Source organism: Camponotus floridanus, unplaced genomic scaffold (genome assembly GCF_003227725.1).
Source record: "Camponotus floridanus strain SB8 unplaced genomic scaffold, Cflo_v7.5 scaffold15, whole genome shotgun sequence".
In the NCBI taxonomy this organism is placed as follows: domain Eukaryota; kingdom Metazoa; phylum Arthropoda; class Insecta; order Hymenoptera; family Formicidae; genus Camponotus; species Camponotus floridanus.
In genome coordinates, this window is record NW_020229270.1 from 184,549 (window position 1) to 198,660 (window position 14,112).

Sequence of the window (14,112 nt, forward strand, 5' to 3'; positions counted from 1 at the left end):
CACGATATATATATTTCTATTGGATCGATTATTTCGGCGCCTATTGCGATGATACATAAGGTTTTGATGAAATAAGTAGATAAGATCAATGATGGTCGCGTCGCGAGCTGTCAGATATCTCTCTGATGTGTTTATGTATTGGTTTCTTTATTTTATAGATATATTATGATATATATATTTGTATTGAATCGATTATTTCGGCGCCTATTGCGATGATACACAAAACGTCATAAAGTTTTGATAAAATAAGTAGATAAAATCAATGATGGTCGCGTCGCGAGCTGTCAGATATCTCTCTGATGTGTTTATGTATTGGTTTCTTTATTTTATAGATATATCACGATATATATATTTATATTGAATCGATTATTTCGGCACCTATTGCGATGATACATAAGGTTTTGATGAAATAAGTAGATAAGATCAATGATGGTCGCGTCGCGAGCTGTCAAATATCTCTTTGATGTGTTTATGTATTGGTTTCTTTATTTTATAGATATATCACGATATATATATTTCTATTGGATCGATTATTTCGGCGCCTATTGCGATGATACATAAGGTTTTGATGAAATAAGTAGATAAGATCAATGATATTCGCGTCGCGAGCTCTCAGATATCTCTCTGATGTGTTTATGTATTGGTTTTTTTATTTTATAGATATATCACGATATATATATTTGTATTGGATCGATTATTTCGGCGCCTATTGCGATGATACATAAAGTTTTGATGAAATAAGTAGATAAGATCAATGATGGTCGCGTCGCGAGCTGTCAGATATCTCTCTGATGTGTTTATGTATTGGTTTCTTTATTTTATAGATATATCGCGATATATATTCGTATTGAATCGATTATTTCGGCGCCTATTGCGATGATACACAAAACGTCATAAAGTTTTGATAAAATAAGTAGATAAGATCAATGATGGTCGCGTCGCGAGCTGTCAGATATCTCTCTGATGTGTTTATGTATTGGTTTCTTTATTTTATAGATATATCACGATATATATATTCGTATTGAATCGGTTATTTCGACGCCTATTGCGATGATACACAAAACGTCATAAAGTTTTGATAAAATAAGTAGATAAGATCAATGATGGTTGCGGCGTAAGCTGTCAGATATCTTTCTGATGTGTTTATGTATTGGTTTCTTTATTTTATAGATATATTATGATATATATATATATATATTTGTATTGGATTGATTATTTCGGCGCCTATTGCGATGATACATAAAGTTTTGATGAAATAAGTAGATAAGATCAATAATGTTCGCGTCGCGAGCTGTCACATGTCTCTCTAATCTGTTTATATATTTGTTTTTCTCTCTATTTTATAGATATACTGCGACATATGTAGTTGTATTAGATTGATTGTTTCGGCGCTTATGCCGATAATACATAAAACGTCATAAAATTTTGATAAAATAAGTAGATAAAATCAATGATGTTTGCGACGCGAGCTGTCACATGTCTCTTTAATCTGTTTATATATTTGTTTTTCTCTCTATTTTATAGATATACTGCTACATATGTAGTTGTATTAGATATATTGTTTCGGCGCTTATGTCGATAATACATAAAACGTCATAAAATTTTAATATAATAAGTAGATAAGATCAATGATGTTCACGACGCGAGCTGTCACATGTCTCTTTAATCTGTTTATATATTTATTTATCTATTTTATAGATACAGCGCGATATATCACGATGCATATATTTGTACTGAATTAATTACTTTTGTGTCTATATCGGGTAATATACAAAGCGTCATAAAATTTTACGCTACGTTCTTATACAATATATATTTTTTTGGCTAACATAACGAACGATTCCCATTTCTCATTAATTATTCCCGTGAGTTTTTCATACTGATTGCTGGTGTGTGTGATTATTTTTACGCGCGATGTAATGACTTCGTATTGGATGCAATCGCGCATAACAATCCGGTTGAATACGATATAGCGCATTTTTTGCAAGCTTAAATTTAATGCTTTTCTCCCTCCGTCTGTGGTATGCTCTCTATTTCTATCCTGATGCTTCGCAATTTCTTTTTTTACAAGAGTTAATTATTTAGAATTCTTTGCATGTAATTACACGCAACAACTCCTATTCAGTTTATTATTTAGTAGCGAGAAAATCTTTCATCAAAAATGCGAGTAAAGTAGTACGAGTTTTATATTTCCGCTTTCATTTCTTCACATGACATATAAAGGAACTTTTATGTCGCGAATTATACCGATTGATACTTATTTCAGAAAATAAGTAAGACTTCTTTTTTCTCAGAGGGAAAAGAGACGTGGAAATCATCCGACTTGTGACCTGAATCTTTACGGCGTTATGTCAGAAAGTTCTTCCGATAGTATGTTCTTCGACTTTTTTTACGTGTCTTGATCGGAAACGAAGAAGTCACGGGTACGATAAGGTATTGCGTCGTACGGCAAATCCGGGATAATCCGCAGAATTTCTGCGGAGACAACGGGAGACATAGTTTCGTCTCTAGAGGAGTATGTGGCCGCTCGTATTCGCGCGGCTCTCCTTGTACAGACTTCCCATCTCGTATTTAGGTTTACGTCGCGTAAAACCTGCTCGACAAACCCGCTAAACTTGGAGAAAGAACGAGGGGAGGGGAATCTTTACAGGCTCGCCTCTCCTTCTTACCTCTTTCATGTAAAGCGAGAAAACGCCAGTGCGTTTAAATTTACGAACCGTAAACCTACGCCTTGGCCGAATGCGAAATCTTCGAGATAATGAAAAAGCTCTCGTCGAGGGCTCGTTTAATCTGCGTTTTATGCCTTCACCTTTTATGCCCCGAGAATTAATCGGCCGCTAGTACTTCTACGAAGTTGCACTAATACTTTTACTTCGGTGAGAACTGATCTATAAAATTGTTGTTCTTATAACAATTAAAGCTAAATTTGTAATCTCGTCGGAAAAGTAATTTAATTTATCGCATATAAGTTCAATAAAAACACTTCAAAGTGTTTTAATCAAAACTTTCATCAAAAACGTGTTTCTTATCTAGTTTTTAATTTACGCAATTAATATATCCATGATCTATATTTATATTAAACAAAAGGAAAGTTTTGTAAATATAACCAAGTTTTATACAAATAATTTTGATAAATCTATTTAACATCTTGATTCGCCCTCCATATTCACCCTCCGCATTGTCGTTGCGGGTATTGTGAGAACTGTTTATAGTTTACGACGCTTTACATTTGACTAGTCTGATGAAAAGTTCCAGCAAAAGTTTACAGTGTCTGTCCGGCCGATTCGCTGGCAAAATCCCGACGGAGGTCGACAGGAAGGGAATAACAAAGAAACTTCACAACTCCCTTTAAGTCAGGAAACGAGGCGATGCGACGAGGTTCCTTGCTCAAGATCTACGGGCTAAAGTACTGCGCGCTCAGATTTCTGACCATTAAGAAGTCTACCGAGTGACGTATTTTTACAAAGGGAAGCGCAAAAAAATCTGTTCACCATAAGCGATTTCTTTCGCTTATGCACAAGTACCGAAGAGAGATATAAGACGCTTAACTTTTTTCCATGACGCGAAACATTAAGGAGACAAGTTGGAATACAATTGATAAATGAGATCTTTTTTTTTATGTAAGCCTCCAACAAGGGCTCTATCACATTATTACGAAAATAGGAAAAATACGCGAAAAATTCTTGCGGGCCATCCGCGGAAATATCAGCAATACTATTTTATTACAACGGAGTAATCGAATCTCTTTTTTATTTTTTATTTCTTTTTGTTTGAAAAGAAACTCGTAAATATATACATGTATACTTGTGGACAGAATAAGAGTTCTCGAGTAAAATTCGTAAGGGCGAAAATCTTTTGAGCTTTGATAAAATTGTCCGATTTCGTTGGATCTAGGAGCAAGCTCGTTTCTCTGGTAAAAGGCTCCGAAAGGAAAGAGTACTTATTGCCTGAAATGAAGAACAGAAGAGGAATGGTAGACAAAGCTTCGTATAATGAATTCAATTTGAGGATACTTCCGTAATGTGTATATCAAGAAACGTTGCTCCTTTTGTTCTCGTATTCCGATTGAATAAGTATAATTCATGATACCGAAGTAATAAAAATTTTTCATCAAGTGTAAGAAATTTTGCGCGCTGCTGCCGCGGCAATTTTTTTTACCGCGAATGAGAGATAAGAAAATTCCGCTGAATAATTATCGAATCATTCTGACCGCGTTTATGCTTGCGTAATGAGTCACGAAAGTGCATGTTCCGGGCTCCTTTTTTTCTACCTCGTTGCGCATTCCGTTGGGTAAATTTCACACCGCAACCCTTTTACGATCTTCGTAAAACCACGCCGTTACCAACTGTTTCTCGGCTCTGACGTTAAAAGATGCACGTACTCATGAGAGTATGCGAACCGCATGCGTATCGTTTCATTCATAGAACGTGGTATAATAAAAAGGAAAAGGAAAAAGAAAAAGAAAGAAAATAAAATCAATAAGAGAATGAAACAAAAAGTAGACTGAAAGCTCTCTTAAATTTCTCTACACATTGCCGTTGCGAAATTCACTGCAAATCCATAAGGGAAAAAAAGTTTCCAGGTCGAACGCGAAGGAGGTGGAGCTCGAGTGGGTGAAGTTGCGTGTGGAAGAATTTGAGGATAAATTTTGCGCTTTATGTTCGAATTAAATTCCACGGCGTGGTAAAAAAAGCTTATATTTGGCTAAGGGAGAAAGAGAGAAAGCCGGAATGGTTCTCCGCCAGCATGCGCGATAAGCTGACAGCTTGGCTGGTGAGCGTGTGCGCTAAAAATGGCATAGCCAAAATGATTCGTTGACTGAGAAAATGGATTATGTTGTGTATGAAGTAAAACATAATATATTTTCCTTCTTGGTTCGCGTATGCAAAATACTTTAACTTTACTGGCTTAACGAGAAAACCTCATTGCTTCTTTAAATTCAAATGAGATACACTAGCAACATGCGAGACACATACGAATATTTTAACAATTTTTCACGTACATAAAAAAATTTCATAAGAGATGTTGGAGGAGGAACAATTGTACTGAAAATTCGTTTATTAAGCGTTGATGTCTCAATATCTTTAAAGGGACTTTCCATTCGCGGATATATTCCGTATATATTCCGTGCAACACAGAGAGGCTAAGAACAATGCATGAAATTAAATTTTTTCGCGCGCGGAGAAACGTTACGAAATACGGATTAAAAACGAAGGGAATATCATTCGATTTTTTTATTTTCTTGCATGATAAGTAAGATACGAACGCAACTTTGCGTAAAAATTCGAAAAATTCGCATCACTGAGCGCTGCTTGATTTTCGCACGATACGTATTTAATCTCGCGTGTCACCGCGAGAGAGAGAGAGAGATTTAACCCTTCCCGTTAGAAATTCTCGCCGCGGGCGATACAACGGCCGGTTTTTGCCGACCAGGGATTAAACGGTGACGTGTCAACGGATATCGGGGACAAATTCGAATACGCGCATTTCCGGTTAAATGAAATATAATAAAACAAGTGTTTATATGCAACTATGCACCGCGCACGACACGCGTGACGGATGTCTACCGCGTATGAGAGCGGTCGTTGGAACGGCAAATGGCATGTGATCTGTCCCCGGATGCCAATCGTCGGAAAATTTCGGTCGTGGTAGAACGGCTGGATCAATGTTACGCGAGTTGCTGCATTGGCCTCCTGATGGATAAAGCGGTCTCTTGCGCATGCAGTACACGAGTCGCTCTGAACATTCCGCTCGTTCCCTGCTATTCCTTTTTTCTCTCTACGATATATCCCTCTTGTGTCTCGATAATATCTTTTTTTAATAAAAGATTTTTAAAAAAATCAAGATTGCATGTATCAATATTTCAATATTGTTAATTAAAGATTTTTGATACCTTTCACGTGACAGAGAATGTACACTCGATTCAAGAGGCGGAATTCGAGTATTCGCATACAAAAAGCCGGAAACACCGGGTGTCAACGGTGGTAACGATAGCGGTGCTGGCAACAAGTGCCTTTAACGTTTTAACGGTTACGCTGGCCGCATTCTTGGAGAATACTCGACGCGTTGCTCTCAAAGGGCCCCGCCGCAAAGGTTTGGCGGGATCATGAAGCATCCGTGTGGTTGTCGGTAAGACAGGAAGGGACAAGAAGATGCGTCTTTTGCGGCATCCGGGTTATTCGAATGTGAATTCTTTAACCGACCTCTTAACATTTCCCTAAATCTTCCTTTTTCCCCTGTGTTTCCCCACGTCATCGGCATGTCCATCTTCTCAGTATCTTGCGCTCGGTTTTTTAAAATCCACAACTTCCTTTTATATTTTATGCCAACCTCCTCCGCGCGCGTCCTTTCCTTTATATATGTAATATATTTTTATCCCATTTTCTTTCCGAGATCTTTCTATACAACTGACTTATGTAACGTGCAATGTGTCTAAAACAACCATCACGCATCGTTACACAAAATAAAAAAAAATTTTTAAATTTCAAGTCAGACAGTTCGTTTCTTTTTTTTTTGCTTGTTTCTTTTATTATATATACGGCAGCTACTGCAGTTTTCATCGCTTATACTTTTCTTTAACGCAACACAGAACCAATCCCATTTTTCTATTTAATGTAACATAAAACTCGGAATAGAAAATTCTTCATATTTACGCAGACTTGCAAGAAGTTTAATTTTGCGTTATACATCATGCGAGTAATGCTTCAAGTGTAATGCGAGCGAGATAATGTATGAAATTAATACGATGCTATATGTGAAGGCGTATGCAACGTACGCTAACGTTCTATTCTCTTTCTTTTTGTCCGAGATCAAGGGGTAAGAAAGCTTGGGAGGAGTGCTCGATCTGTCAAGGGCAGCTGCTGGAGGGTGAACTACTTGATTTACGCCTTTCTTCCATCTTCCGCTCGCAGACCATCCTCTTTGCCTTTCTCCGCCTTTCCCTTATTCTTCTCTTGAATGCTCTATTTCATCAGTTTAATTCGTGAAGCAGAAACGTGAGTGATCTTAAGTGTTGAGCTAGCTTCTTACTTTTGCTTATAAACAGGCTTAAATATGACAGTACAGGTCGTCGATAGTAATTTTTTAATTTAATTTTTGAAGTAATAATAAAGTCTGTCTCGAGGTAAAAAAGCCTCGACTCGTTCGATCTGACTCTGATTCGTTGTAACTTTTGCTTCTCAAGCATTTCTCTGTAGACCCTTAACGAGTTTTTGATTCTTCGAAAGTTTCTTAGAAATGATTATATTCGAGGTTTCTAGTTGCAAAACTCGTTAAATTCACTATAAACTATTTTGAGCAAAGACAGGAAAAACTAATTATTATTTTGTGTACATGCAAATTTTGTTTCAACAACCGAAATATATCTCTTTATTTTAAATAAGTATATTTATTATGTGTAAAACTTGTGTTGTGTGGGTGTGTGTGAAATTTTTATACATACATATTTCGAGTTATATATTTATCTTATACGTTTATGATTATTTCATACATATATATTTCGAATTATATATTTATCTTATACGTTTATGATTATTTTTACACTTTTTGTTATTTACTTCTATTTTATCTGTATGAAAATACATAAGATAACAAGTAAATTTATGAAATTGCATTTTACGAGGTATAGTTTTAGAGAATATATTTTTTAGAGTACAATTTTCTGATAAATCTGTTTTCATGAGAAGAAGCTCGTGTTTTTTACAATTTTTTAGGGGTTGTGTAGGATGGGCGGTTTATTTTATTTGTCTACACTGTGGTTGTGAATTGCGAAACGAATCTGTTTACTACCCAGTGCGACAGCGTAGTATGAAAAAAAGTCTTTCGTCCGATGATAAATTTTTGATATAAACTGCCCTCGTTTTCACGTTCCTTACTTTAAAAAAACCCCTCAAGGGCATTCTTACGTAGCCACCTGCTATCGTCATAAATCACAAATTATCGTCAGCCGTCATCGGTCGTCATGATTGTATTATTTTTCAACGCTGAAAAACTTGGAAAACGCAATATCATGTATATGAAAAATAAGAATTTACTAGTTGATCAAATGAAGTATAAGGATTGTCGACTGTGGCATTTTTTTTTCTGTCATATGTTTTGTTTCAAACGATTTTATCTTCGACCATTCTTTCGTCTGACGTTACATTACTTGTTCAAGACAATTGTATCGTTGGTTTTGTATCTCTCCTTTTTGCGAACTAAAATCCTTTATCCATCCTTTTCGCACAAATAACTGTCAAGTGAACATCCGTTCTTTATTTCACGGAAACACGCGCGATAATAGTCAACGTTATCAAGGTTTGTACGGAACATTCTGCTTTCTGTTCCAGCGTCAAGACGGACATGGGTGCAGCCGGTGCGATATCTAGGCTTTACATTGCAAATGCGAATAAAAAAGATAGCGGGAACTACAGCTGCGCCCTGGCAAATGTAGCAGCAGCCACTATGGTGTCCGTCCACGTGTTAAATGGTAAGTTTTCATCACGAACGTATGCTTTCGTATTTCGATTATCATTAATATTCGAGCAAAAAACGAAAACTTTATTTCCGAGAAATTTATTTTTCAAACGCAAAAAATCGATAAAAGTTATTTGTATATTTAAATCTTATGTGAAAAGTTGATTAAAAAAGTCGAAAAATAAATAATTAGAAAAATCTGACTTTTTTCTCTGACGTATGAAAATCTGTTTTAATACACAATTCGATAATGTCAGGCGATATAATTTATCATTTCATTTCCTTAATTCTATCGGAAGACATTCATTTGCTCCGAGGAATCAGCCACACTCGAAATCACACAATTAAACGATCACTCGCTGTTCAGTACTGATAACGGTGTTTGGAGGGCTCAAAGGAGGCGAGATCGAAGGGATGCCAGCCACCTTCGGCGCCTATCGATATAATTTTCCACTCCTTTGCACGATCGATAATTGATTCCATGGCTTTTCAATACGGCGCTGATGCCTATTACCGGTTCCTCCTTTATTTCCTATACCGTCTTCCGTTTCTCCGGCTTTTCCGTCTTCCTCACGCTTCAAAGAGGTCAGTTGTTCTTGTCTCCGTACATCTTCTCGCGCCAATCGATCGTTTAGGAATACAAAGCTGCGATTTCATCAGGGTAAATAACCGGAACCAAATGCGACCGAGACGGAGGTGCTGTCGTTGACGGGTCGCCGCTCAATCGCTCTTCGTAATCTTTGTCTGGTCTCCATTTCCATTTTATCTCTGTCTCTCAAAGAGTTTCTTGCATTAAACGATATTCTTGAAAATAGTTTATACTAGAGAGATAAAAATTCTCGATGACATTTAATATTTTATATGCTAAATAATACATTAAAGTATTATTAAGATATACGCTGTTTTAATTCTTCCATCATTATTTATTCAAATTATTATTTTATTTCTCATGGGTAACTGCATCCGGAGTGTCATTTAATCCTAGCGCATGGCATGTTTCTAGTAAACTTAAAAATATTCAAGTTGACCCATTTTCTTCTTTACCTTAGTCAAGTTGTCGTATAACTATTCTTCATTTTGTAATTTTTCTCATTTTCTCTCCCTTTCATTGCATAATCAAATTAACGTTCCAAATGTACATTATTCTCGAGAGAGCACGCGCTAATTCTCATATTTCCAATTTTGTCATGGAAATAACGTAAGCGTAAAAATACAATTTTATTACGAAAAACAGACGAGATAATGGATATTAATTTATCGTGCTGATAGATAATTTATCCCATGTAGTTAGATAAAGATCAATCTATCAAATTGGAATTAGCACGGATAATGATTGATGCGATTTCTGTCGAGTTAATCGAATTCGATTAAATGAGACTGAATACATATTATTACCGATATAATTCGTATCTGCGGGGAAAACTTGCCAAAATACACACACACACGCACGCGCGCGCGCGCGCGCGCGCGCGCGCACACACACACACACACACACACACACACACACACACATATATATATATATATATGTCTAGGTTGATCCGTTTTTCTGTCCGGCGAGCAATTCTCGTCTGCGCTTCTCTTTTGATCTATCGCAAGATGACATTTTCTTTCCTCTCTAGTGCTTTTTCTCCTTCATCTTAGGATGACGTAAACCGCGAAACTTTGGTATCACGACAAAATAGCACGTACGTTGAGTCGATGACGCGTGCTCTTGTGGGAAATGCCGCTAAACGCAGGCTTCATAGCGGCATGGATGAGATGCCACTGCAGAATGCGGTCGATATCGTGAGTTGGGGAACGTCTTTCGAACTTATAGCAAAGGAGCTCAACGAGTTTTCACAGCGGCTTTTCGCGCTCGGGGCAGAGCGGCTCAGAGACGCCGCATCTAGACGATGTGCATTATTTACGGCGGATTACCTTAAGTCGCGGCGGTCCAATACGAGAGTTCGATCTCCTCGGTAAAGTTTGACGAGGCAATAGAGAAATGTTCGCTCGCGTGATGTATAATCGAGTCTTTCTCTTTTCGAAAAGCCAGATAATCTCCGATTGTCCGAAACGATGATTACGACCCTAACGATTTTGCTGCAATCGGGAGACCAAAATTTCGCGACGGACACACGATTTGTATGATTGAATATATTTTTTAAATTCGTGCTTGCGTTTCATTCCTGATTCGAGTACACTCGACAGACGCTAATAAATGCGAAATTCCTGAATTCTACCGTCGAAACATACATCGTTCGCAAAACAAGCGTCTTATTATCTCGCAGCGCGAGATATGGGCCAGATGGAATTAGAGTGAGCTAACGTTATTGTCGCGATGACTACGAAACGCTGCAAGTCGGAGAATTATTACCGCGGGTGTTGTATGCCGGTAACTACAAGAGCGATCATAATACTGGAAGTAATGCGAATTTGCTTGACAAGTAGTCGGACGCTCGAAGCCCGCATTCGAAAGTAGTTTGCCGCGACGGGAGTCGATCCACGTTCTGAAATTTCGTGTAACGTTATGCATCGTGAAATGTTTCGTACTTCCGCAGCTCGTCTATCCGTTTATGCATGAGATCGGCGCTAACGATCGTCCGTCAGAGTGAGCAATTTGCAAAACGAGGGACTCGTGACCATCTTTGACCATTGCGGCTTGAGTCGCATTCTAATGTCTCGACCAGTCCAAGATCGATCCTTCGAGATCGCCCTATTTTGCATATCGCGAAATCTGTTGTACATTCAAATTCCCCTCTTATTCCTAATGATTTTTCAAGCTTGCAATCATCTTTTTTTCCGAATATATATATATATATATATATGCGCACGCATGCGTGTGTGCATTGTACGTGTATATGCGAAAGATAAAATAGATAGGAAAAATATATAAACGCCTTTTTCATAAAACAAGTAAAATAACATTTCAGCTAAACATCACACAATGGGACGCGCTATGTGACTCGTTAATATTTAAATATATTTTAAAGTTCTCTAGTTTATTATGCAAATGAGAAACCGCGCTTGTTGGCGAATGCGCGCTGAGTATAACAGTTATATATAAAACAGTGGGAGCCACTGCCTCCGACGTAAAAGCTAGGGGAACGAGAAAAAAAGGATGATACGATTTTAGTTTTCCTTCAGCGAAGCGCATGACATTATGCAGCTTTCGTTATTTTTTTTCCCAATTAAAATATTCCCTCACAATATACGAGCGAACAACCCTTAACGCAATTAATTCTCGAGATGTTATGATTATTAATTAAGCGCGAACCTGGCTCCGGAGGTGAAGCACATTACTCGGTGCTATCTTGACGTGCTTGCTTCAAGCTCGCATGACACCTCTTTTCACTTTTATTTCTTTTGATCTTACTTTGCGACTTCTCTATTTTTATTCTTGGCTTTTAATCTCGAGAATCAAACCGTAACAAAAGATGTCTACGGAATTAAAAAATCTCGCCTCGCGGAATAAAATAAATTTATTGAGAAAAGTAAAGAAATTAAATAATTAATTAAATTGATAATTAAAAAAATTTGGATAATAGCAAAGAGTCGGTCGTGTAAAAAAAGGGGAATAAATAGAAAATTGGCCAGCAGCGAACAAACTGGATGAAATTGATGGGTGAAAAAGCGCGAGGAATGTGTGAGTGGCGGAAAGTTCGTTCGGGAAAATGAGTAGTTCTTGGCCTAGTTAATGCCTACGAGGAGACAAGCGACTACGGAGTTGGAGCAGCGGGTGGTTGGCCGGTTGGCATGGAAGCCGAGGTTAGAGAGGTTATTTCGCGGGGTGTCACGCCCTGCCCATTAATAATCGTAGCCGCAGGCTCCAGGAGGACTACACGTCGACCCGCCTCTATCCCTTCTATGACACGGAAGTCTGCCGTCGCCTCTTTGGCATCACTGCTCTCTCCGCGTCGAGAAGTCGCTCGCTCTCTCTTTCCCGTCTCCTTACATTGTCGACGTAAGGCCAGGCGTGAGGAGTTTGCAAAGCTCTCTCGTCGCAAGACGTAGTTAACAGGTCCGCTCGCGCGCACACGACCATGTATAATACACAGAAGGAATCTCCGGAGGGCGCTTGACAGCTCATTTCGCATCCGCCTTTTTCTACCGCGGCGATTCTTTAAGTCCCCGGCTTCTCTCGGGCCGCTCTCTCTCTCCCGGAGAGACCGGCGGAAACGGAAGAAAATCGTATCGCTCGGTGTGATTAATCGCGCGGTTACGTGGAATATTATACAATTCTCGACTCTCGGTAGCGCGCGAATTAAAATTTACGCCCCTGCCTGCCTTAGAATAACGCAACAACACCGATAAATTTCATTACACTTGAACGCTTGTGTGCGATTCTGAATTGAGTACAGGTTTCAAGGCTCCCTTAGAGTTTCACGGATATCGAACAATTATGGGAGATGAAATAAACATGAAACCGAGTCGAAATTATGTGCGGTCGGCTTTGATAAATTTAAGAGAGATTGACTATTATTCCCTTTTATGACTACAAACTTTTGCATGATAATGAAATATACGATCGGCAAGTCAATGAAATTATGATGTATTTACATCCGACGTTACAACGCATCGCGTATGTGTGGGAGCAGCGCATGAATGATCGGCCAATTAATTCGTAATTAAGCGGAGGTTGAATGACGAAATGCTCTGCATAATTTGTGTGAAATGAACAGATTTCTGTCGACTAGATAAACTGCCAAATATACTGCACGCGATTCAAAATTTATACTAAACTTATTATTAGATTATTAATTTTATTGCAGATACGCTTTTTTGTATCTATCTAAAAGCTCAATGTTAGCACTCGACATTTGAGAACGTGGGTTCATTTCTTTGTTGGATTAACGAAAGCATTTTCAATAGGACGGAACGTCTTAGCCTTGGTGAGGATTCAGACGATTCAATTAACGGGAAGATCCGGGATTAAGAACCGGTTTATCAAGAAGGCGCGTAAACAGAGTTGTAAATTCTTTCTCAGAATAGGAGTGTTTAATTGAATCCTCGGGGAGAGGTAGTCGTTCTTATGACTGGCCGCTAAAAGTGCCACGCGAATAGCATGTTTTCGACTTGGGCGAAACTTTAGGATCGATGGAGCTAAATGTTTGATTGTGCCAAGAAAGGATAAAAATGAATTATAGAGTTAACGGCTGCACGAAAGAGAAAACGGTGACAAAGCGATTCGAATAATACAAATCCAAATCCATTTTACATGATCGACATATGCGTGCCGTATGCGCAATTTTCACTGAAACATAATATTATACATATATAATATTATATTACACAATATATAACTCTGCTAAAATATATTATTAACTTAACATATGTATTTGCGCTCATATATAGAAAGTTATATTCACATTATCAAATTGTGTTTTAGAATTTCAGGAAAATTTGCACGCTAATACAGAGTAAAATGCGCTAATGCTACGAGCATACGGAATTAATTATAAACGTATGCATTTATTAACTGGACGAAGCGCGTGAATAGATTGATACGCATTTATCATTATAAATCATTCCACTTAATCAGTTCGCACATGAAACAACTTCTTTTTCAAACTATTTTCGTTCTAAGCGATACTTTTCCCACGATTGTGCGACGACTGATTTCGATCAGCCATTTACTAAACTCGCGCTGACCGCAGGCTCTTGTCACTTTTGAAT

The 14,112-nt window shown here is 38.0% G+C and overlaps 1 protein-coding gene across 1 annotated transcript in view; it reads left to right on the forward strand.

Moving 5' to 3' along the window:
* The window catches only part of LOC105250483 (peroxidasin), a 111,674-nt gene that overhangs the window by 94,440 nt on the left and 3,122 nt on the right, over positions 1-14,112 (forward strand). The window contains exon 8 of the mRNA XM_011256610.3: positions 8,328-8,467. Within this exon, the coding sequence (XP_011254912.1) occupies positions 8,328-8,467 (140 nt within the window). The remainder of the gene's footprint in view (positions 1-8,327; positions 8,468-14,112) is intronic.